General features: G+C 35.1%; 1 protein-coding gene across 1 annotated transcript; it reads left to right on the top strand.

Moving 5' to 3' along the window:
• Positions 1 to 15,987: 15,987 nt before the first annotated feature.
• LOC122045484 (uridine kinase-like protein 1, chloroplastic) lies at positions 15,988 to 25,335 on the top strand. Its single transcript, XM_042605718.1, has 14 exons — positions 15,988 to 16,246; positions 16,340 to 16,431; positions 18,434 to 18,503; positions 18,653 to 18,771; positions 19,232 to 19,328; positions 20,360 to 20,439; positions 22,299 to 22,493; positions 22,607 to 22,690; positions 22,811 to 22,871; positions 23,942 to 24,002; positions 24,346 to 24,439; positions 24,566 to 24,638; positions 24,857 to 24,939; positions 25,005 to 25,335. Exons 1-14 carry the CDS (start codon positions 16,021 to 16,023, stop codon positions 25,149 to 25,151), a joined length of 1,482 nt encoding a protein of 493 aa, XP_042461652.1. The 5' UTR covers positions 15,988 to 16,020; the 3' UTR covers positions 25,152 to 25,335.
• The last annotated feature ends 391 nt before the right edge of the window (positions 25,336 to 25,726 follow it).

The raw sequence follows: 25,726 nt of genomic DNA, 5'->3' as shown, positions 1-25,726 counted from the left end.
ATTGGACTCATTAACTTTCCAATTATATTCAGTGCCGCTCTTGTTCTACCTTTCGGCGGAATGTTGGGTTATTGGAGCTGGTTTATTATTGGTTTCCTCTTCAACTATTTCATTTATCATAAACATAGAGAATGGTGGACTAGATATAATTATCTATTATCTGTTGGACTTGATGCGGGTTGTGCATTTTTTATTCTTCTGCTTAGTGTCTCTCTTCAGTTTCAGAATATATATGGAGCGAATTGGTGGGGATTAGAATTAAGTGATCATTGTTCATTGGCAAATTGTCCCACAATATCTGGTGTGATTATCGAAGGTTGTCCCATAATTCAGTGACCAGTTTTATAATGAATAAAATTATTTATTAATTATTATCTGTTGTATTTAGTGTGAGCTTTGTATTTTTTGTATTCTACTCTTGTTAATATTAGAATTAGATGTCCATCAGTAAATTGTCTTATTATAATATGGGATGCTATTAATAAAGGTTATCTCATAATCCATGACTATATTTATTATTAATTCAAATATTGTCGGTGTCTTACTTGAATAAGAGAGATAATTTTTAATTTTATTACTTTGTTTTGATTTGATAATTATCTATCCATTTTTATCTAAAATCACAATGATACACATATGAACTGCACCATATACTAGACAAATTGAATCAATTGCACCACTTCAAGACAGACAGACAAAGGCACATTCCGAATTTGATGACCTTATTTTAAAAATATCTACTCAAAGAAAATTAAAATTTTAGAAAAAAAATAAATAATAATTTACCAAAACAACGTAGATGATTATACGTTTTTCCCGATCACGGATGTAATTTTAAAAATGTCCAAACATGTAGTCTCTCTTTTCTTTTTTATTCGTTTCTCTCTCCCATTTTACTTCTTTCTCTTTATTTTTAATGTTCATCCAAAAAAAATTTTAACAACTCTTTTTTGGTTTACTGTATTCCTGATTTCGAAAAATCAATAACACAATATTATTGTAGAAAATCAACAACACAATATTATTGTAGAAAATCAACAACAACATTATGTAACTGGTTTTTTGGAATCAACAACTTACTGATTTTTAAAGGTGTTGTTGATTTTCAGTAATTAGCAACAACATTATTGTTAACTTAAACTTTGCTAATTGTTACTAATTGTTGTCTTTTTCTACTACGTTATTTCTTGAGTTTTTCAAAAAAGTGAAAAAACGATGAACGTTATTCACTCCCCTCTAACACTTCTTTCAATCTTATATTATGATATCTCAAAATTTACTTAGCATACATGTTGTAGTAGCTACGAAACTATAACTGTTACAAGTACAAGTTCAACTTTAAGTGGTGATAACTTTTGAGTCAGATTGAACTATGGTACACACAATTTATAAAATTGAATATCTTTGAACGAGCTTCGATATAATATATTATGTGTCTTATAGTTCAATCTGAATCAAACGTTATGGTCTCTCAAAGTTATAATTGATAGTTGTAGCAGCTACAATTTCCTAGATGCTACTATTGTTGCAGTTTGCACTAACGGTCTAACTCAGCTTTGATGAATGACAAGTGAGTTAAGTTAGGTGTTTTGTGATCTAATTGTTTTACCGAGTGTGCAGGAATTAACGAGTTTGAAGGGCTGTACACCAGGCTGAAATCCAGCTAGGTCCACAGGACCGTATAGTTGGTGCGAAGTCTAGATGGTCAACGGGCCGACCGGATATCTAGCAGAAAATCCAATTGGGGTTTGAGGGACCGGACTGTTGGTGTAGTGGGGCCGGCAAGAGGGAGGTGAATTGCCTGCAAAAATTAAAGATACCCTCAAGACTTTCAACTCAAAACAAATAGCAATAAAATAATAAAACCAAAAAGATCAGAGAAGACTAGAAGTTGACTTGGTTACAACCAAGATGGTTGTTAATCCAAGACGATGAAAAACGCACTAACGATCTCCTTCTCTGAAAACAGAGAAGCCTTTTACACACTAAAAGCTCAGAACTATTGGTAGAAATGAATAGAGAGTTGATTGCTTGAGTTAATGAAAAGATCTAGACCAAGGCTTTATTTATAGCCTTGGTCGGGGCGCCTTGAAGGGTTTCGGGCGCCCTGGGGGAATAAAATTTTATCCCCCAACGTTCATATTGAGTTTTTGACTCGATCTGGTAAAAATCCAACTCCGGGCTCCCCGGGCTGTTCCGAGCGCCCGGAGGTCCGGGCGCCCGGGATTGATCCGGGCGCCCGGACATGAAAGTCAACTCAGGCTTGACTTTTGGTCCGGGCCTTCTACTTCGTTTTAGCTTGCCTCGGTCCGGGTCTTTTCCGCTCCGGCTCCGTTTGCTTGGGTGATCTCCGCTATCCGGAATAGGGCTCACCCGAACCATCTTCCGTTCTTTTCCTCGAGCAGACTTTCATTCCGGCTTCTCGTCCCTTGAACACCCTGCATGTTCTTCTCGCCCACCGGAGTACTCTTCCGCAGCTCTGTCGTTATTCGGACGCACCGAGCCCGTCGACTCCCTTCCCGTGTTGTCCTTCTCGCTAGCTGCGTCTTCCGCTCGACTTCCTGCGCTCCTAAGTTCCTGCACACTTAGACACATGAATCAAATAACAAGCAAGATCTAACCTAACTTGGTTGATCACATCAAAACAACCATGGGGTTCAATAATCTCCCCCTTTTGATGTACATCAACCCAAGTTCAAGTTAGGGTATAAAAACAAATAGTAATTTGAAAGAAATTACTAACAGTTTAAGCATAAAGATTGCAAAAAGAAACTTGCAATATAAAAAAAAAATTTAATTTAATTTGTCAATTTTCCTAACTCCCCCTTAACCTGTATACCTATCTCTCCCCCTTTGATCACAACAAAAAGAATGGGGTAAAAAAGTATAAGGTAAGGTTTTTTTTTTTTTTGAAAAATTTCAAGTAAAACGTAAAACTTAAAAAAAAAATCAGTTATTTGAAATTTTTTCAGTGATGATTTTGAAAATATAGATATGTTTGAGAAAATTTTTAAAAAAAATTCTGAGTACAAAATCAATTATTTTTAAAAAGATTTCTAGGAATTTTCTTAAGATTTCACAAAAATTCTAAGTTAATCCAAGATTAAAAAAAAATTGATTTTTAGAGGACTTTTTAACTTAGGAAAAAATAGTTTTAAAGATTTTTCAAAAAATTTTAAGTTAAAAAAAAATTCGCAAGAGAATTTCTCTAAGTATAGATTTTTTTTTAAAAAAAAAAATAACTTAAACAAAAATATTTTTTAAAAATTTGTTGGAAGAACTTTTACAAGCATTATTTAATTTTGCTTTTCAAGAAAGTTAATTAAATATTTCATTTCTATATTTGATTTCCAGGCAATGGCGAGGCACTAGGCCTTCTTGGTTATTGGAGCAACAACCACTTTCTAGTCAAATCCACATAAGGCAATTTACTGTTTAATTTTCTTCTCTGAAAGCGTTATTCCAGATAGGACTATCAATATGATTATTCCTATAATCATAGTGAGTTTAGTCACATCCTCTCCTAGTCCTGGTTATAGAAGTAACTGGTTTAGGGTGAAGATCCATTACAGAGTCACTTTATTCAGCCAAGATGCCTTGATTTTGTAGTATTTCAAGTAATTCTTTCATCCTTTCATTTAGCTGTATGTTCTCCATTGTTAACTCCTTGATTCGGTTTAAATGAATAATACAGTTAGGGCATTCACTATCACTTAGGCACTTGGCTTTTATATCATGTAACGATGATGTCTCTAATGGATGTGAAGTATCATCAAGATAAGGGTGGTTCTCAGTGTTGGTAGTTTTGAGAGCATGAAAACTAAAACGAAGTAATTAAAATAATAATGCGGAAACCATAAACACTCACATTGATCTCCCGAAGAACCGCAACCGAAGACGCCGATCGATGAAGAGATTGCCGCCATCGGAAGCACGATCACGGAGTTGCCGGAAAGCGCTTCAAGGTTCACGAGCCAAATCCCGATCTACAGATGTTCTCCCTTTGCTCACACACGATTACCTCCGCTGCTCCTCTGATCACCTCGATCGCTTGCTCGCTGTTCACCTTCACCCCTTCGGATCTGTGCTTAGACGCACCTTTAATAAGAAGGCTGAGGAAGACGAAGGGGAAAGGACACCCCTTCGTCTCCCTGGCGTTTGCAGCAGCGAAAGGGACGAACCCTTTCGTCTCCAGTAACGCCTAAACGTCCAACATCTCCCACTCGTCCAAGTCAATCCATATGGTCACATAGACCATGTCAGTCACATAGACTACAAGGTGATCAAGTCACGAAGACCGGAGCAAAATTAGTCACAAAGACCAAATAAGTCACGAAGACTTTATGAGGATCAAGTCACGAAGACCAGAGCAAAATTTGGTCACAAAGACCAAATAAGTCACGAAGACTTTATGAGGATCAAGTCACGAAGACCGTACCAGAGCAAAATTTAGTCACAAAGACCAAATAAGTCACACAGACTTTATGAGAATCAAGTCACAAAGACCAGATCAGAACATCCATTCCATACATTAGGGAAAATGGTTCGTGCGACAGCAAGCACAGTGAGCATTCAATTGCTAAGAAGATTGTCACACCTTACTTAGTTGCTCCATAGAACAAATCAGAGACATAAATGTCCATAGAACAAATCATAGGCATAAATGGCTTGCCTTTACCCCAGATTAAATTATTTACATCATCATGAACATCTCTAATCCCTCATATTGACCATATGTCAAGAGCATGTTCAACACCTCCAATCAAACAAATTATTCACAATTACATTTTATGTACTGAACTAAAAATGTAACCTGTACCAGTGAATAAATGTCGCAGATGTAAATCAATCTTAATCTTCCTTTTTAGCTAGAATCCATTCACGCTAATCAGTTGCTTTCCTAGTTATGCTCCATAGACCGAATCATCCATAGCCAATAGGAAACATGCTAAAGTAGCAGACACTGATCAGAACTTCAAGTAGACAGCTAAATAGTCACTTAGGGTAAAATCGAGATTAACTTATAATCTCAAGGGTCTCACATAGTAGAGAAGCAGGGATCCATTCTCCTACAACCCTTCTTGTCGCCATAGCACATGTGGTATGAATCACATGCTACGATGTTATTCTCTTTACCAAAAAGAGCGCATGTTTTTCCCAAATTTAACATCGTACAGATTTTGATCTAGACATTCCCAATGTCTAATTCTGAATTCAACATATGAATTCTAATCTGGCTTCAAGCAGATTCAGTAAATGGTGGGTGCATTTACTCCAATCATTACACAAATGATCTCATCTTGACACAAATATCAAGACGACCTTAACTTATGGGTATGTCTCTATTCACAGCTACAAAAGTTGTCCCATAAGCAACGATCTTACCTCTATTCGTACTTAACAAATAGAGATGATTGTCCATGTGAGTGGACCAATCCCAATCTGCCAACATGCTTATCGAGACTTTTATTCGAATGTAACCAAGACATATACACTGAATAGATCATGTAATTTTTCATTTATCAAAATGTCTTTACAATTATTACATTCTCCGAAGTCCCAAAGACTTCATATGCCCATGAAATGACTCTTTAGTCAATGACTTAGTAAAAGGATCAGCAAGCATATTTCGTGTAGGGATGTACTCAAGAATAATCTTTTTCTTGTCAACAATATCCCTTACAAAATTATACTTAATTTCTATATGCTTGTCTTTGCTGTGGTATTTGGGATCCTTATAAAAAGCTATCGCAGCTTGACTGTCACAGTACACAGTAACAGGACTCCCACTATCCTCAGCAATCCTCAGATGCTTCAGGAACCTTCTTAGCCAGACAACCTCTTGCACAGCCGCTGCACAAGCCACATACTCAGCTTCCATTGTCGACAAGGCTACACAAGCCTACTTCTTGCTATTCCATGAGATGGCGCCATCATTCAGCAAGAAGACATAGCCAGATGTAGATTTTCTCTCATCAAGGTCCCCTGCCCAATCTGCATCTGAGTAGCCACTTAGGCTCATATCTGATCCTTGGAAACAGAGGTAATAATCAGCTGTTCCTTTAAGATATCTGAATATCCTCTTCACCTCTTTCCAGTGTCTCGATCCTGGGTTTGACTGGAAACGACTAACTAAGCCAACAGCATAGCTTATATCGGGACGAGTACACAACATAGTGTACATCAAACTACCAATAGCACTGGCATATGGTTTCTTCTTCATTTCGGCTATTTCCTCAGGAGTCTTGGGATACATACTTTTGCTCAAGACAGTACCTTTCGCAATAGGCGTCTGTTCAATGTTGCAATCTGACATATTGAAGTGGTGTAGCATCTTAGTGATATAAGCTTCTTGAGACAAACCCAAAAGCCTCTTTGATCGGTCTCTAACGATCTTCACTCCTAAGATGTACTCTGCTTCTCCCATATCTATTATGTCAAATTGTGATGAAAGCCAACTTTTGACTTATATCACACTCTTTATGTCACTTCCAGCTATTAGCATATCATCAACATATAATGATAAAATGACAAGCTTTCCTTTTTCCTTTCTTAGGTAAACACAATGATCCTCATTGATCATTTCGAAACCATAAGATAATATTACTTCATTAAATCTTATGTTCCATTGTCTTGACACTTGCTTTAGCCCATATATAGACTTCCGAAGTCTACATACTCTTTTCTCTTGGCCTTCAGCAACATAACCTTCTGGTTGTGCCATATAGATTTCTTCATCAAGATTACCATTAAGGAAAGCCGTTTTTACATCCATCTGATGTAATTCCATGTCATAGTGTGCTACTATAGCTAGGATGACACATATTGACACAAACTTTACAACTGGGGAGAATGTCTCTTCAAAGTCAATACCCTCCATTTGGGTATATCCTTTTGCAACTAATCGAGTTTTGTATCGATTAATCGATCCATCTGCTTTCCTTTTTATTTTGAGAATCCACTTATTCCCAATAGCCCTTCGGCCCGGAGGAAGATCGACTAAATCCCAAACTTGATTCTTCCTCATTGACTCCATTTATTCATCCATTACAATTTTCCATTCTTTTCTAACTGAGTTTCTCAAAGCTTCCTCAACTGTTCGAGGTTCCTCATCATCAACTGGGAGAACCATCAATGCCTCATTCTCAATATCAAACCTTCTCCGAGGAAAAATCTGACGACTACTTCTTTGAAGGTTAGACTGTTGAGAAACTGACTCATTCAGTGACAAATTACTCCCACTCGGTTGACTAGATTCAGGCATCTCCTGATTTGTTGATAAAGGAACATTATCCTCTTCCTCTATCTCATATAGAGGAATTGTCTTATCAACTTCACCTCGTGTTGAGAACTCAGTTTCTAGAAAAGTAACATCTCTTGACTCTATCTCAGAGATGGTTCCATCTTGTCGCTCACTAATAAAAATATAACCCTTAGAAGTCTCAGAGTACCTTATAAAGATACACTTCTTACTTCTGGGTCCTAATTTTCCATATTCGTGAGTCTTATCATGAACATAGGTAGCTGACCCCCAAGGTCTCATATTACTCAAATCCGGTTTTCTGCCTGTCCAACGTTCATGTGGGGTAGATGTAACTGACTTTGAAGGCACTTTGTTAAGTATATAGGTCGCAACTAATAATGCATCTCCCCAATAGAAGATTGGCAAATTAGCCTGCGCCATCATAGACCTAACCATTTCAAGAAGAGTCCTATTTCTTCTTTCAGCAACCCCATTTTGCTGTGGAGTTCCAGAGATAGTAAGCTGTCTAATAATCCCTTTCTCATTACACATTGTCTTGAACTGATCAGACAAATATTCTCCTCCACGGTTAGTGCGCAAGGTTTTAACCTTACGTTCCAATTGATTCTCAACTTCGTTCAAGTAACGAATAAAGCAATCCAATGCTTCAGATTTGTGAGAAATCAAATACACATGACCAAAACGTGTGAAGTCATCAATAAATGTAATGAAATAAGAACTCCCATTTCTAGCCTTCATATTCATCGGACCACAAATATCCGAATGAATTAATTACAATGGTGAATCAGCCCTAATAGCATTACCAAATGGTTTCCTAGTCGTCTTTCCCGTAAGACAATGCTCACATATAGACAAGTTAATCTTAGCATGAGTGCCTAATAGGCCCTCCTTAACTAATCTATTCATTCGTTCTTGTCCTATATGTCCCAATCTAGCATGCCAAATTTCATCATTAACATCAACATTACTAGTAAGAGCAATGTTTGAAAAACAACTATTATTATTTGATTCTACATCAAGAACCATAAAACCATTTGTTACATAACCATATCCAATTAACACAGAGTTAATTCGAAGTTCGACACAACGGCTATAAAAATTTACATTGTAACCTAAATCAAGAAGACAAATAACGGAAACCAGATTTCGTCGAATCTTAGGAGCGTACAGGACATCATGTAGAAACAAGGTGCCTCCACCACGTAGGTTGAGCTTGCAAGTGCCAATTCCTTTGACTTCAATTCTTGCATTGTTTCCTACATATATCCATTTGTTGCCAGTTGGTACCCGATGGTACTCCACATATATAGCTCGATCACGAGCTACGTGGTTCGTTGCTCCTGAATCTACAATCCACAAAGGATACGAATCAGCTAACAACACTGTACTCGCAACATATTGCTCATGGAAAGAAGACAAAAATGGATCTACCTTTTTAGGCTCAGTACAATCCCGAGCAAAATGGCCCTTCTTGCCATAGTTGAAGCAAGTCAACCTGCTCTTAGGTTTTTGTCCATATTTCTTTCCTTTCTTATTGATTTGATTTTTCGTAGCAACAGCATTAGCCTCCTTTCCTTTCCCCTTTCCTTTCTTGAACCACTTGTTCTTATTCTTAGAACCAGAACTTTCAGCTACAAAAGCTTGACCCGAAATCCTTGCGGATTCAATCCTCTCCGCCTCAAGTTCCACATGGCGTGAGACATCAGTGAAAGTCTTGATACTCTCACTATGGGTTAGGTTCTGTTTCATCATTTCCCAAGAATCAGGAAGGGAACGGATAACTGCCTGAGCCTGTTATTCATCGGTCAACGTATAACCAGCAGTCTTAAGCTCTCGAATCATGTACCCATCTCCCTGAGATGTTGGGCCATGGTAATATTCGAGCGCTTCTTACAACTATCAAACTTGATAGTTAGCTGGTGGAGCTTACTCAGACTGACTCCACTGTACTTCTCTCTAAGGGCTACCCAGACAGCATGAGCCGATGGTAATGGCTCAAATTCAAATACTAGGTCATCTACCATTGAACTAATCAATATGCCCTTAGCAATGGAGTCCTTCCTTTTCCATGCCTTATAGGCATCAAAGTCATGTCTGTGCTGTGCTGAAGAACCATCAACTGGTTCCTCCATAATTTGGTTTACAGCCTCTAGAACTTCTTGTTCCTCAAGAACATATTGTATCTTGAGGTGTCAGATTTTGTAGTTATCCCCATATAATTTCCCACCCTTATTGAGTTCAGCTATGATGTTTTTAGTTGCCATGATCTACATAAATAAACAAATTATTTATTATTTCAGTGTAATTCATATATGTGCAACTATTTATTGACTCAGTGTAAATTAGAGTTAGTTTACAAAATCAAGTGATAACATTGTTTCCACTCATCATTTGTATGTTCTAATCTAATCAACACTGATCAATTATATTACACATATCCCAACTAATGAACAAATCATTTTATATGAACGAATCATATTTATATGAACTAATCATATCATGAAATGAACTAATTATTTCCAAGTTAGTTAACATATAACTTAACTTTTATTATATAATTCTGTTCGTACAAAACAACAGAAATTATTACATGATTCAAAAACTAGATGAGCTTACACTGTTCGTACATAACGACAGAAACAGAACACTAATAAACTAGATAAGCTAGCACTACTCCCACTATGATAAATGCTAGAGCAGTGGGTAATTGCATCCCGTTTATCCCAGATTCTATGATAGGTGGATCAGCCTCAGATGTATCCATCAGATCCATCTCTGGAGCTTCTACACACTCCTGAGGATCCTCCTCTGATCCTTCGGGATCCATCTCTATATCCTCCTTAGGATCCATCTCTGGATCGTCCTCGGAATCCATCTCTGGATCTTCCTCAGAATCTTCAGGATCCATTTCTGGATCCTCTTCAAATTCTTCAAGGTTCATTTCAGGATCATCTTCAGATTCTACAGGATTTGGATCCTCCTCTAAATCTTCAGACTCCATTTCTGGATCCTCTTCAGATTCATCAGGACCCCATTGCAGATGAAGTAGTTGTCTACACATCTCTGAGTATGAGATGTGCCCATCAGAATCATCCCAAAGTTGGAATGCTATCTGCCTCAGATGTTCCGATAATGAATAAACCAGAGAAAATCTTCTTTCTGTTTCCTGAACTGGATACCCTTCTTGCTCGAGATTCCAGAACAACCAATCGAGCTGACCAATAAGCCTACCGACTCCGTGATCCGGGTCATATTCCAGCTTCTTTATCTCCTCCCACAGCTCATGTTGTCGTTCATAGCGACCAGTCATCGTGTATATCGTTCTTTGTATCTGGAATTGAAAAACATGATGTCAGTACAAAACCGACTGACCAGTACAAAACCGGTCAAATTCAATTCTCACATATAGAACAAAATATACAGTATACACAAGCAATTAAGAAAAACAAATTTCCTTATTTTGGGGAGTCTCATGTGACTGACACATTGGATTGGTCGATCATGAATCTGAATCTTAAGCTTAATCTATTGTCCTCATTAGAACTAATCTAATTGGACCTATGTTCTGTTTTCGTTTAAGCCCATTTGAGTCAATCACAGACTTATTAATCAAACTCAGGTTCGTTTGACTCGTCCAATTGCCCATTGGATTAAGTTTGACTCATTAGAACAAATCCAATGTTTCTGATCAAATTTTGACACAACGGAACTAATCTGGTCATATTTGATCAGCCCAACTTCTGTAGTCAAGATCACCCTTATTAATTCAATAATAAACTGAGCTGGTTAAACCAACAAATAATTTGAACCGGCTTTAGATATTATTGAATCAAATTGGTCTGCTTAAATTAACTAATAATTTAAACCAGATTGGGGTTTGATCGGATAAGTTGGTTTGATTCAATTTTCAGTAAATTGAACCAAAAATTAAATATCTGTTTATTAATTAATAATACATAACTATATGCATTTAATTAATTAATAAATATATTTAATTAATATTCACATCTACGGTTTATTAATGTGAAGAAAAAAAATATATATGTGCACATGCATGCACTGTGCTTCGAAACTGTTCATTCCTTTTTCATTCGATCTTTAATCGATTCAGATTTTGAAATGAATCAATTCAAATATCGAAAATATTACTGTGCATGATTTTTAATCGATTGACGAGTCGATTCAACAAAGCACTGTGCCGTCAATTGAATCGATTCAATTCCTTATTCAATCGATTCAAATATTTGAATCGATTGAACAATCGATTCAAACAAAAAATACACGCTGTTCGCGATTTTTGAATCGATTGAAACGAAATTTCAATCGATTCAATTCATCTTCTTCTTCGCAATAGAAGAAGGAAAAAAACACGAGCTTTTCGGCGTCATTTTTCATGCTGTCAAAACTATACATGCTCTAATACCATTGTTGGTAGTTTTAAGAGCATGAAAACTAAAACGAAGTAATTAAAATAATAATGCGGAAACCATAAACACTCACATTGATCTCCCGAAGAACCGCAACCGAAGACGTCGATCGATGAAGAGATTGCCGCTGTTGGAAGCACGATCACGGAGTTGCCGGAAAGCGCTTCAAGGTTCACGAGCCAAATCCCGATCTACAGATGTTCTCCCTTTGCTCACACACGATTACCTTCGCTGCTCCTCTGATCACCTCGATCGCTTGCTCGCTGTTCACCTTCACCCCTTCGGATCTGTGCTTGGACGCACCTTTAATAAGAAGGCTGAGGAAGACAAAGGGGAAAGGACACCCCTTCGTCTCCCTGGCGTTTGCAGCAAATATCAATTTACAGCGGCGAAAGGGACGAACCCTTTCGTCTCCAGTAACGCCTAAATGTCCAACACTCATCTAGTGTATTTTTAGAAAGGATAGAGACTAGTTCAATAATAATCTATCAAATTAGAAAAAAAATATATTTAGAAATGGCAAATGAAAGCAAGTTAGGTGACAATCTTCGATATTTACTGTAAAACCCTTAGTAGTGTATTGATGTGTTATCAAATAAATTTAAGTTAGTTCCTTTTTATTTTAATATGTGAATCTAATTATACATAAACTTCAGAGAACACATATGTATCTAATGGCTAAGGAGTATTGGAGATGGCAAAGCCTTGGCAGAATATGTAAGCATACGAGAAGGAGTTGACAGACTCAGTACATCCGAGGTACGAGGAGCTATGAAAGAGTACTTTGGTCGAGCGAGAAGGACGCACGAGAATAAGTCGAAAGAGCTCGATGTATCTAAGGGACAAGAAGCTGAAAGAAAGATTGCTCAAGGCGACTGAGATGAAGTTTGGACAACTATATGTCTGGGCTATCGAAGTATCACTCAGGTGATCAGAGAAGTCATAATTAGTGAATGATCAAGTACAAAGGTTGACCATATTCTAGACAACTGGAAGCAATCTAGGAGACTGAAAGCTAACCATTGAGTCATCAAAATTCATTATCGAAATGGATCAGAATGACCACATCAACAACTCTAGGTGACTAAAAGGAGTTGAGTCATCTAGAGCTATTATAGAGATGTTGTCGAAGTAGATAAAACTCGAGCAAAGATTCAGTCGACCGGAAGGCTTTCGGATGACCAAAAGATGCCACGTTAGCACAACAGTCAGATCGAGATGGAGTTTATAAAAGGGACTGAAGCTCGAAGAAGAACACAGCACACTCTAAAATTCATTTTGTACTTCAGTTCTTTTATTGCTCTTGTTCTTAACCATTTAAGAGGCTTCTCTAACTCCGGGTTGTTTCTGAAGAAAAAGAAGATAGTGGAACTTTCATAGTTCTTAGACTAACAACTCGAGGGTTATAACTAAGTAAACATTTCGTGTCTTTATCTGTTTATATTTGCATTTTATACTTAATGAGTGTGTGTCCTTGCTAAGTTGATAGCAAGAGAAATTCAAGTTTTAATTTGTAGGTTGCTATTCACCCCTCCTCTCTAGTGATCCGAATTGCTTTCGTAGCACCAACACTTATCTCTTCGAGTGAGACTTAGTCCAATAAGGTTATCACCTTACTAATATGTGAAGGAGTAGACCTCCACTTAATTATTCATGCACCTTCAATATTATATGATTTATAGATTGGGACATGCTCCAAAAACCATGTTGCTTTATAATACGGAGTGTTACATACATATTAATGTTCATATAAAAAAAAATCAAATTTATCATTAAAAAGAAATTTATAGCCAAAAGACCAGCCAATCCCTTTAGATAGAGAACTGAGATGATCATTTGATATATCTTATTTGATGAAAAAAGCTTCTCAATGATAGGTAATTAGGAAGTAATAAATTGATAGATGATTTCAACCCAATTGAATTGACATAAATCTTCAAAATCATCTATAATATCTACAAGACCAAATGAAACCTTATATATATTAGAAGAAAATAACATACAAACAAATATATACACAATGTACAATTTATAAAATACTAAAACATCATCTTCTACTTCAACTCTATGGGAATATATTTTAAGCAACTCCTCAATACTTAATCTAGTAGGTTCTTTTTTATTAAAGAAGTGAGCAAGAAAGAGTTCACTCGATATATTAGTTAAGTTCATAGGAATGAAAGTGCCTTTGTCTGCAATACCGAGCAACAGAGAAATATCTCTTCTAGTGAAAGCAACTAGACACCTAAAAATCTAAAATGATTCATTTTTTATAATGTGCTAACCAAACTAAAAAAACATGAGATTTCTTTGACTTTCAAACCTGGAAGATATATTTGAAAATCTAAAGGTTTGAGATGTTGAATTTAAACTTTAAAATATATTCATCAATAGACTATGAATTTGATAAAAAAAAAAAAAAAGGCAAAAGAGGATTGTTTAATTATCGCTTTGTGTCGATAAATGAATAGACCCATGATACTTTCCTTTCATTGTTGGAGCATCAAAAAAATCCATTAACGTAACCTAAAATATTGGTCCATTGGAGTTTCTGGCCAACATCAACTAATGCCTATAATTTTTAAAAATTTGAATTATTAACATGAAACAAATAAATGTGCAGATGCACAAACAATGGTTATAAGATTTTGACATTGATATAACACTATGTCCTCTGACTTCTCTGTCTTTAGCAATATGTTGGTGTTAGTTTTCATATTGCAGCACCACAGTGATACTGATTTTCATAAATAGAGTTATGTTCGTTTCCCTGATTTCTCTATTTTTTAAAATTAGGTGGTGCTGATTTTTGAATAACAACACCACAGTGGTGCATATTTTTTTTTTTAAATCAAGCATCATAGTAATGCTGATTTTTTAGAAATAGAACCATGTTGGCTGGCCTGACTTCTCTATTTTCTAAAATTGGATAGTACTGGTTTTTGAACAACAGCACCACAACAGTGCTGTTTTTTAAAAATCTAGCACCAAAGTAGTACTGGTTTCAGAAATCCATCACCACATTGTTGGTTTTAGAAATCCAACACCATAGTGGTATTGATTATTGAGATTCAAAATCATCTTGTTCAGAATGCCAAAGAATCAAAATTGCTCTTTGGGTATTGTGATGTTCTTTAAAATCCAACACTATGATGGTACTAGTTTTTTAACAACACCATCACAATGGTGTTGGTTTATGAAATCCAACTCCACACTAATGATAGTTCTTGAAATTCAGGATGGTGATGTTGTTTAAAATCTAACATCATCCTGATGCTGGTTTTAAAATCTAATAAATTTTGATTAAACTTATTGATGGATTTACATACCCTAACCAGAGTGGTTGTTGGAGACTACAGTACGGAACCCTAAACCCTAAGTATGTGAATGTGTGAAAGATAAATTCTAAACATGTGCAGGAGATGGGGACTACATTAAAAACTGAATACATACCTTTGGAGATAATCGAGATAGAGAAGTTTAAACATTTTGTATTATTCTGAAACAGAAGTAAAGTTTAAAATAGGAAAAGATGAAGATGACCAGTGTTGGTGTCAGAACACGGGATGATAAGACAAACTAAATCTTAAACTTAAATGGGAGAAGAAAATATTGTCAATAGGTGAGTTTCGATGAAAATCCTAATGTACTCGTCGTGAGCTAAGAGGAGAATAAGATGACATGTATGTAAGATTTAACTTATGAGTTTAGACGAAGGGAGATAGATTGCTTTGGACAGATTAAGATATTTGTTTTTCCCAAGGAGAGAGAAAAAATATATATTTTTCCGAACTAATGAAACGTTGCCCTTTTTATTAATGGTTAAATGCTCGGATACCTTACCAAATACAAATGAAAGAGGTTGTTGATTGAAGGGGCAAAATGAAAATAAGGTGGGTCTATCGAAAAGAATAAAATCTAAGCGTCTTTTGCTCATTCAGAGTATTCTCCGTAGTATGAATGGTTAGGCCCACCCAGGGAAATTTTCGAATGTTTTTTGAATGTTAATCTTCGGTATAGACCGTCAACCCTTTGAATTAAAAAAAGAGAAAACTACGCCGAGTAGGAATGCATTTGGAAGATTCAAATCGTTAAATAATTAATAATGTAAAAAGGGAGGAAAAAAAAAGCTGAGATATTTATTGTCACGAGGTAAGGCATCGAACATCACGTGGAAATCAGCAAATTAGTACATTTAGGATTTAGGGAAGTGACCGTTTTCCACGATTTTACACCGACCAATCACGCCTTTTCTCTTCACGCCTATAAATATGGGTCAGTCGAAATAAATGGAAGAGGGGAATTGAGAAAAAGGAAAGAAACAGCGTGATGCCGGAGAAGGAGAAGGAGAAGGAGAAGGAGATGGGAGAGGTGATGGAGGTGGCCTCCAGCGTTCACTTCAGCGGCCTCCGCCTCGACTCTCTCCTCCTGTCTTCGTCCGCCCCTTCATCGCCTTCGTCCGTCAAGGGATCCCTCCTCCGATCTACCGGGTATTCTGCCTTCGCGCCAACCGACGACGCGGATGCAGCTTCCCCGAGGCAGCCCTTTGTCATCGGTAACGGACGCAAATGCTAATACAAGTCGGGTGTTAGATAGATCGCTGAAATCCTTCTTCGATGAATCGTTTGGAGTTCGCCTCTTTGTGTAGGGGTTTGCGGAGGTACGGCTTCGGGGAAAACCACGGTCTGCGAGATGATCATACTGCAGCTTCGCGATCATCGTGTTGTTCTAGTGAATCAGGTAAATAAGATGATCGTTTGCCTCTTTTTTTCGATTTATGTTTCTTCTTCGGTGAAATCCAAAGAATGCTCTTTCTTTCTCACGTTGGTTCATTCTTTTGTGGGCGTCTGGAGAGAGAGATGAGAAAGGAATTCTTCTGAAGTTGCATTATATGAAAATACGTGGCATTCCTGAAACGGCGTCTTGAGAACCGCAATGACAAAATGATTTGATTCTGAAAGTGTTTAATGGAACTTGCGCTATCCATTTCCTGACAAATTTTACTCCAAAAAGAACAAAAATTTCAATTCCCAGATGAATTTCCATGTTTCAGCGGTCTACAATATATGGTTTCACACTAAAACAAATTGTTAAGAGATTTCTCTAGGCTAGAAGATGCTACTAAAACTGACCCAGCATTTGTGCTGTACACAAATTTTCTTATACGTACAGTGAATTAATTATTAGATAATGTGCGAGGTTGTATTGCAATCTAGTGTGAACACATCTTTCACATTTTCTTTCTTTGAGTTTGTATGAACTTTGTTATGCTGAAAATCAAATTTGTCTCTTGTGCACCATGGATCCTCATCAGGGCCGGCCTTGACTTTTGGGGGCCCTTGGGCGAAAAGAGAAAAGTGACCTCTATAAAAAAGATTTTACTAACATACAATTTGAATATAGTTTAATAGAAAAAACTTAAAAATCAATATATTCATTTAAAATATGATAAACTCCATACAAAATTTATTTCTTCTTCAAAAAGTGCAACACCATAGTTTTTCTAACACCTCATTTTTGATACATAAAATTGTCAAGCTATTTACATTCAAATCATTATCATCATTTTCTCTCAATTCTTTCTGCTCATTCGTTGCATGATTATGATCATCATTTTCTCTCAATTCTTCTCGCTCATTGATTGCATAATTATTTAATTCTTCTTGATTACTCGATTGATGCTCATTTATTATATGATTATTTAATTCTTCTTGACTTTTTTCTTGCAATTCATCAACCGAATTTTCAATTGAAGAGTTAGCTTTAAAAAATTTACGAAGAACACCTTTGTGAGTTTTAATAATCTGTTCCACTCTTTTTCTTTTGTTTCTTTTCTAATTCCAAGATTGATATTTTTTTAGAAACATGTTTGTATTACAAATTTCTAGTGTAAAAATAAAACACACAAAATCAGCAACAAAGCTAACATTGAAATAAACACAAGCAGTGAAAATAATAGTCAAAGAATAATAAAGTCTGATTTGTGCTTGAAGCAATCGATATAACTTATTATATGATGATTAAAATTAGGATGATTTATTTAAACTCTTTCAAATCTGTAAGAAAAATCATAAAATATTGACTCCAATACAATATTAAAAATTAATATTGAATATTGACAATAAGAAAAAATATAGATAAGTAGGTAATTTACGTTGTAAGTTTATATATTGATGAATGATGATGTTGATGAAACTAAAATTAATAAACTTTTCTAATTTAATTATAAGAGATTCAAAGGAGAAAAAAAGTAGAAAATTAGCGTTCAAGATTCATACTTTACTCTTTAGAGTCTTATGACTCCTGTAAACAAATTAATGAAGAAAGAATTGTACAAAAAATAAAATATTGGAAAGAGAAAAATGATAGTTTACCTTCCTTCATTTTTTCTTTCTTTTCTTTTTTAGATTTTTTCTTAAATTTTAATAGAAAATATATTTTGTGGGCCTTTATTAAAAAATTCAACAATATATATATTTTTGGACCTTTATTAAAATAATCCAATCAGATATATTTTTTAGGTTTTTATTAAAACAATCTAAGTATATATAATATATATTATATATGCATGTCAAATTTGGGGGCCCTTAAAAATCGGGGGCCCTTGGTCATCGCCCCCGGTGACATGCCTCAGGGCCGGCCCTGATCCTCATGTATTATAAGATACATGTTCTGGCAATGTATTTCTGAACTTATAGATTTTAATCATTGCCTTCCTTATCAGCTAATATGCTTCTGACAGGATTCATTTTATCGCGGGCTAACTGCTGAAGAATCTAAGCATGCCCAGGACTACAATTTTGATCATCCTGGTAATCATTCTATTATCCTGTGTTACTCATCACTTATTAATTGCATTGAACTTTACAGATAGCACTAAGCATAGGTATTGTTTCTACTTACTGCAATTTACAATTTCTTCAGAGTGGGTTCTAATACCTTTTTATGTGATTCTGTTTAGATGCCTTTGATACTGAAAAACTTCTAGAGTGCATGAAAAAACTAAAGAGTGGCTATTCTGTTAATGTTCCCATTTATGATTTTAAGAACCACCGGCGTTGCTCTGAAGACTTCAGGAAGGTACCTACATATTACATTAGAATGATAGTTGTTGCTACACAGGTATTAGGCTTGTTCCTAAATAAAGTGTTCAAAATTCTATGTTGCTTTACCATCATAAATAATTCTAATTGCCCATATACTAGATGTGTTATATGATGGATTGACTCCTACCACTTCCTTCCACTTTTGTAAACCTTTCCAAGCCCAAAATGTGTATTCCTTATGTGCTTGAAACCTGAATTATTATTTGGTTTAATTTGACTTGAAACTTTGGCATCAATCTAACTCCTTTATCGTGCTTTTTCTGTAAATATATTTCAAGATTATGCATAAATTCCAACTCAAACTCTTAGCATATTATCATTTAAATGACTGTGTAATGATTTAATAGCTATTTGTTAATTTTAACATCTATTGTTTCTATATGTTCATTGGCTAGAAATATCTGGCATATTCAGGCTTGATCATTGTTTCCTAGGTAAATGCATCAGATGTCATTATTTTGGAGGGTATCCTTGTTTTTCATGATTCTCAAGTCCGTGACATGATGGACATGAAGATATTTGTTGACACAGGTATATTGTTTGTTTTTTTTTCATATTTCATTTATGCATGACGGTTGCTGCCAAATATAAGAACTTTCAGTTTTCTGATTTTTAAATTTGTTGTTATGGATCTGCAACAATTAAAAGCTTTATTTAATTCTTTAAAAGTCTTGAGCCTTAATTCATGGATCCTTCTGGTACAAATTACCTTTATCCCCTTCTTATTGAAAGTTTTATTTTATTTTATCTTTTGTGCTGCTTCTTAGTAGAATTGAAAGCGTATACAATAACTATGCTTACCCATTGGGAATATGTTTATTAGAAGTTGAGGTGTCTTAATCTATGTAACTTTTTGATCATGGATGAGTGTAGTATTCTTGCATTTATGAGAGACTTGTTCATCATAGATGAGTGTAGTATTCTTGCATTTAAGAGAGAAGGAAGCAGAAATTTAGGATCAAAGGCAATTCCTAGATATTCTAATAAAACAGTTATCTTCAACTTATAACCTTTCGTTTGTATTTATAGTGGTTTTAAACAATCAGACATCTTTAGTTTGACTTTGAACTTCTCAAATTTTTTTAATGCTAGACAGCTACAGAAAGGATTTACACACTGTTAACCCCTCTTTTTTGTAGAGAATTCTTTATGAGAGTCCTAGAAGCTTTGGAAGAATATCCAGACAAGTCTACATGTAATTCTCCTTGGCTAGCCTAACTAGTCAGTAGACACTATTGGGCTAAGCAGTCTTATTCGGCAGGCACAAGGATCTATATCTTTCCTGTTGTGCCTAGAAGAATTTTTGCAGAAATCTTTGTATACCTTGAACTAAGGTCCTAGCTTTTCAGGATTGGAGATCCTCTGTTATTAGTTGTTATGTGGAGTTGTTGAAAGGCACTAACTGTAGAGTTTATTGTTACTTTAATGTCTAGTGCTTATAGTTCAATGAATATCAATGTCCAAAAAAATAGGAGAACTTTGATGTGGATGTGTAACTTAACTGCGATTATTTTATTTTGACATCTAAGTTTTCTCTCTCACATCCTCAATGCCACAATTAGATGCTGATACAAGGCTTGCTAGAAGAATAAGGCGTGATACTGTTGAGAGAGGCAGAGATGTGAACTCAGTTCTTGAGCAGGTTCTTCTTATTATATGTGATTTACTTTCTTTTACCGAGGAATATACATTTTATTTGGTTACTTCTTATTGTGACACCCATATTTTCCATATTGTAATAGCATTTGTGAGGTTTAATACAGCTGTTGTGAGCTTTTTCCTGTAGCATCATATATCTGACGGGTTCAGTATAAATATCTCAAACACTGCAGTACACTGAAATATTTATGTCTGATTTTTACCAGTATATGACTAGCCAAACACAGTGATTCAAGGGGTTGGCTGTCTTTTTCAAGGATCAGATGTTCAAATTCATTGTTTGTTGGATATTGTTTTTGTTTATGCTAAATAGAATACTTAATATTCTGGTGAGATATTTCTACTTTATGTTGTTTCACATAATTCATGATGGTGAGATACTAGTACTACTCCACACGTACCCGTCATGGGCATCCCGCTCTACTCAACTAGTATTAAATTGTGATAATAGTTTCTGTTAATTACATGTGGAATTCAAAATATCACTCTAGACAGTGAGTTTCTATGCTTATTTCAGCTAACCTTGTGTGAGGTCTTTGCTATCAGGTTAATTTTGCTCTGAAAACTTTAAAGATTTTAACTTGTGTCTATGAGCTTATTTTAATATAGTTTTGAATATTGCAAATAGTTCTGAAGAATATTCTTTTTTTTTTTCCCTTCCTATATCAAGAGTTAAGTAAAGCTATCTGCATTTTTTCTTGGTTCCTTGTTAAAACATTAACATAGTTTCAGATGAAGAAATATGACTGTTTTTCTTGATTAGATCATCCTTTTAAACTCTTATGTTATTTAAAATATCTGTAACACTACTATTTCAGTAAAAAAAAATCATTCCCCCTGATTGCAAATATGTAGTAGTATGATATAAAATTACCTACAAGTGCAAAAGTGCTAAGAATTAATAATATAGTATTGAAATTAGGTTATATTCAACTTTGATTATGTGAATTTTATTTTATTTGAATTAATTTTTAAGTTATCTTTGGGTTACTTTAAGTTTTATATTAAATCAAATATTCTGTAAGCATTTCTATAAACTAATATGTTGTTGTTATTGGAAAAAATTATTCTGATGATATATCTTAATCAGTAGAATATTTTTTCTAGTAAAAGATTTGGTCATTAATTTATAATTTAAAAATCTTCTAAGACATCATTTGTGTGAATACCTGAAAGTATTAATTTTCTTAATCGTTTGAAAAATTAATGATAATTTTGGAACTTAGAATTTAGCACAATTTTTTTACAAGTTCAAAATTCATATAAAATAGACATGAGGAATAATATTACATATGACTTAATTTCTGAAACAGAAGTGATTAATAACTTGATGTGTTTGGTATCAATTTTAGGGAAAGAGGCATGGTTACTAAATTTGCACTTGGTTATGATAGCAACAGTTGGCACCACATAAATGAAATCAAAGTAGTACTATAACATAGTTCTTGACTTTCACTCATTTCTTATTAAATTAATAATTATAATCATTGATGAATGTTATTAAAATATTTGTAACTTCATATTGCCATATTGCACGATTTCTTATTTCATTTTCATAGTTTGCAATCTAAGCTTGAAATACAAACTTGAATTGAAATCTGACAATTGGAATATGTTTATTGTGTCCATCAAAACCATTATCTCGAGGTAATAAACTCTCGGAGCTTTACTACTAGAACCGGAACCTGCAAAATCAAAATATTTAATTATGTGTATTTGTTCATGGTTTTAGTGCTATTGTGAGCCTTTTCTACTCTGGCTTAAAATGATGCAGACTTTGCTTTATTAATCAGCTTATGATCTAATATAATGCAATATTTGCATATGCTCATTGGTTTGCAGTACCGGAAGTTTGTTAAGCCTTCGTTTGATGATTTTGTTCTACCATCAAAGAAATATGCTGATGTCATTATACCACGTGGAGGTGATAATGCTGTTGCAATAGATCTCATTGTACAGCACATCCGAACAAAGCTTGGTCTACATGATTTGTGCAAAATCTATTCTAAAGTATTTGTTATTCAGTCAACATTCCAGGTGACACTCTCAAAGATTGCATAAATTTTATATAAGCTAAATGCACTCCATTTTACATCCTGCTATGTTTAAGAAAATTGATCGCCCAGTGTTTTCAATACTCATGTCAACAGATACGAGGAATGCATACACTTATTCGTGATAAGGACATAGAAACACCTGATTTTGTCTTCTACTCAGATCGGCTAATAAGACTGGTATCTTGTTAGGGACATAGAAACACCTTTATAGCTATGGATCATCAGAGCTGTAATGACAATTTTTTCTAAATTAACAGTAATAACTTCTCTTTGTTCTGACACAAAATAGTATTCCAGGTTGTCGAGCATGGTCTTGGTCATTTGCCATTTACTGAGAAGCAAGTGATCACACCAACAGGTGCCTTGTTGTCTTGTATATGTTGCTTGTGTTGAATAAAAATAATATGTTATTTGCCAATGAAAATTGAGTTCAGTCCTAGTGGGATAGAATCATTAGATTAAATCAATGCCGCCTGATATGCAGCATAACAAGATGCCTAAAAAGGGGATTTGTAGTAAAATGGATACGGTTTCATTAACTCATAGGAACTTAGAAGGTTTCATTTATAGGATGAAGCAGCATATTCCTATATTTGAGTTTAGAAGACTTACATTTTATCCACTCCTATATTATTTTTCCATATGTTGTTCATATTTGTTTTCATCTTGCTACTGTGCGCTTCACCTCATGTTTCTTTCTTTATTTATTTTTTATCCTAATTGTATTTAACAAAATTTTGGATTGAATGCTGTTGATTGCTACAATGAATCCAAATGGGGAAACCTCTTTTGGTTGTACAAAATTTATTAGTGTATCAAAGACCCTTATGTTTCATCAGTCCATACCTCATCCTTGGCCAGAGAGGTTTCTTGTTCTTGGTTTGCAGCTGCAAGTTACTCTGCAGTGGCAGATAATTGGAGAATGTTCAGATTGCTAAAGGTGGTCCTTACAAATGTATAGTAGTAATGGCGTCTTAGTTATCAACATCTTGATTGCATGAATAGGTTAAAACATGCATTAAGTTGGGCTGCAGATTAAACTAAAAAGTTTCAAGATATGTTGATACATGAAAATCAGCTATATATTATGCAGTTTAGTTGGGCTTATCTTGAACTTTCTATGTCTGGGGTCCTACATCTGTTACTGGCTGATGATGATAGCTTTGTCACTGGGTATAGGAAATCCTAGATCATGCCTTATGGTTTAGATCAACTATAAAACTATGATGATAACCTATGAGGGGTTTAGTTGAAGGGTTAGGATTCTTTCGTATTGATAAATCTGCAAGATATGTAAAATGGCACATGTATGTAGTTATGCAAACAGCACATTGACAAATCCAGAGTTGAAATTTTGGATGGCTATTTTGTTCTTGATTTAAAATTTGTTTGAACTCTCAATTTTGGTCTTTTTGTTTTTTGGGCTAGGATCCGTGTACACAGGAGTTAACTTCAGCAAGAAACTTTGTGGAGTGTCTATTGTGCGAAGGTGAGACTTGATTCAGGTATTGCTTATTTTTTAAGAATGCATATTACTTGCATTACTTCAGCAAAGGACTAGCATTTCTTAATTTAATTACCAAAAGACCAATCTTTTTAATAATCAGTTTTTCATGTTCCCATGTCAGTTTGTCATCCATTATCATTATGGCTGACAGAGCATCTCTTGTTCATGCCTTACCTACCTAATTGTTTTGGCTCCTTTTGCCTGAATCATAATTGTTCTTATATAAGCCGAAATTTAAGGAAGTGCAGGGTGTAGTTTTGACAAATATGATATTCAGAATGAACACCTCTGTGTATTGAGCTTCAACTTTCTTCGTTGGTTGCAGTGGTGAAAGCATGGAGAATGCACTGCGGGCATGTTGCAAAGGAGTAAAGATTGGTAAAATTCTCATCCATCGTGATGGAGACAATGGAAAACAGGTAGGAATTCTGAGATTTGATCCTTACTCTACTTGGCTTTACTTAAACGTATATGTATTTCTGTTAATGTTGTAGGATGTGTTGATATGTTAGCTTGTGCGTCTTATTTGGTTCTTTTTCTTTCAGCTCATATATGAGAAGCTTCCAAAGGACATTCATGACCGTCATGTGCTACTTTTAGATCCTGTTCTTGCTACAGGTCGGTATAGTGTGTTCTTGTACACCTCACCTTCGCTCTAGAAAAACCAAAAATGACTGAACTTGAACGATGTATTTTGTTCGAGGAATTATTAGGAATGTGATTACCATTGACTAGTATTTAGGAAGTATAATTAACACATTTGCTCCTCTTTCTGGGGTTTGACTGTTCAATCTCTCAGACCGTTTATTTGTCCCTGATGCAACTTAAATTCTCAGGTAATTCAGCAAGCCAAGCCATAGAACTCCTCATACAGAAAGGAGTTCCCGAGAAACAAATAATTTTCCTCAACCTGATATCGGTGAGAACTTCATTTTGTGTTCTTGCAGGGTTAGATTTTGATCTTAATGGATTCTGTCTATGCAGGCACCTGAGGGAATTCACTGCATCTGCAAACGATTTCCTTCGTTGAAGATCGTCACCTCTGAGATTGATGCTTCTCTAAACGAAGATTATCGAGTTATTCCAGGGTTAGGCGAGTTTGGCGATCGCTATTTTGGCACTGACAGATGAATAGATCCACATACGATTCTTTTTGCTTCATTTTGATAGAAGTGCATAATTTATTTATTATTTTTTCTATGAGCAATTCATTTTTCAATGTAGACAATGCTACAACAGACAGTTACATATTCCTGTTTTTTGAAATCTATTCTTATTTGTGTTTTATATGATTACAGAGAAATTTTAATGTGCATTTATTTTATTTTTAAAATTAGTTAGATTCTACGGTAGTAACTCTGTCTTGTGCTAATCAACTCAACCTTGTCTTGAACTGTTAGATTCTATCACTGGTTACATTTATTGTTGTTAATTACTTGGGTTAATCTAATTGATGCTTTACTAAGTTGGATAAAAATGAAAGGAGTGCTCTTTTGTTTTTTTATTCTACTTGAGTTGCACAAGCTGATTGGGCGGATTGACCTGTTACGTAAGTTGGTTTGGTCCAGTTAAATGGACTTGTCAATTTGGTTGACTTGAGCATGTTGGTTGGTCTCTTTACACAAGTTTATTGGCTTATCTGTCTAGTTGGGTTAGTCAGATGAGACAGTCTAGGCCACTCCAGCAATTCAATCAATTTGGGCTAG

This window comes from Zingiber officinale, chromosome 2B (assembly GCF_018446385.1).
Source record: "Zingiber officinale cultivar Zhangliang chromosome 2B, Zo_v1.1, whole genome shotgun sequence".
Classification (NCBI taxonomy): Eukaryota; Viridiplantae; Streptophyta; class Magnoliopsida; order Zingiberales; family Zingiberaceae; genus Zingiber; species Zingiber officinale.
This window is presented reverse-complemented; position numbering and strand designations above follow the sequence as displayed.

Coding starts and splice junctions, on each gene's coding strand:
- LOC122045484 (XM_042605718.1), top strand. CDS start 16,021: ATGCCGGAGAAGGAGAAGGAGAAGGAGAAGGAGATGGGAGAGGTGATG. Junction 22,494..22,606: donor TTATTCAGTCAACATTCCAG/GTGACACTCTCA, acceptor TCATGTCAACAG/ATACGAGGAATGCATACACT. Junction 22,691..22,810: donor CAGATCGGCTAATAAGACTG/GTATCTTGTTAG, acceptor ATAGTATTCCAG/GTTGTCGAGCATGGTCTTGG.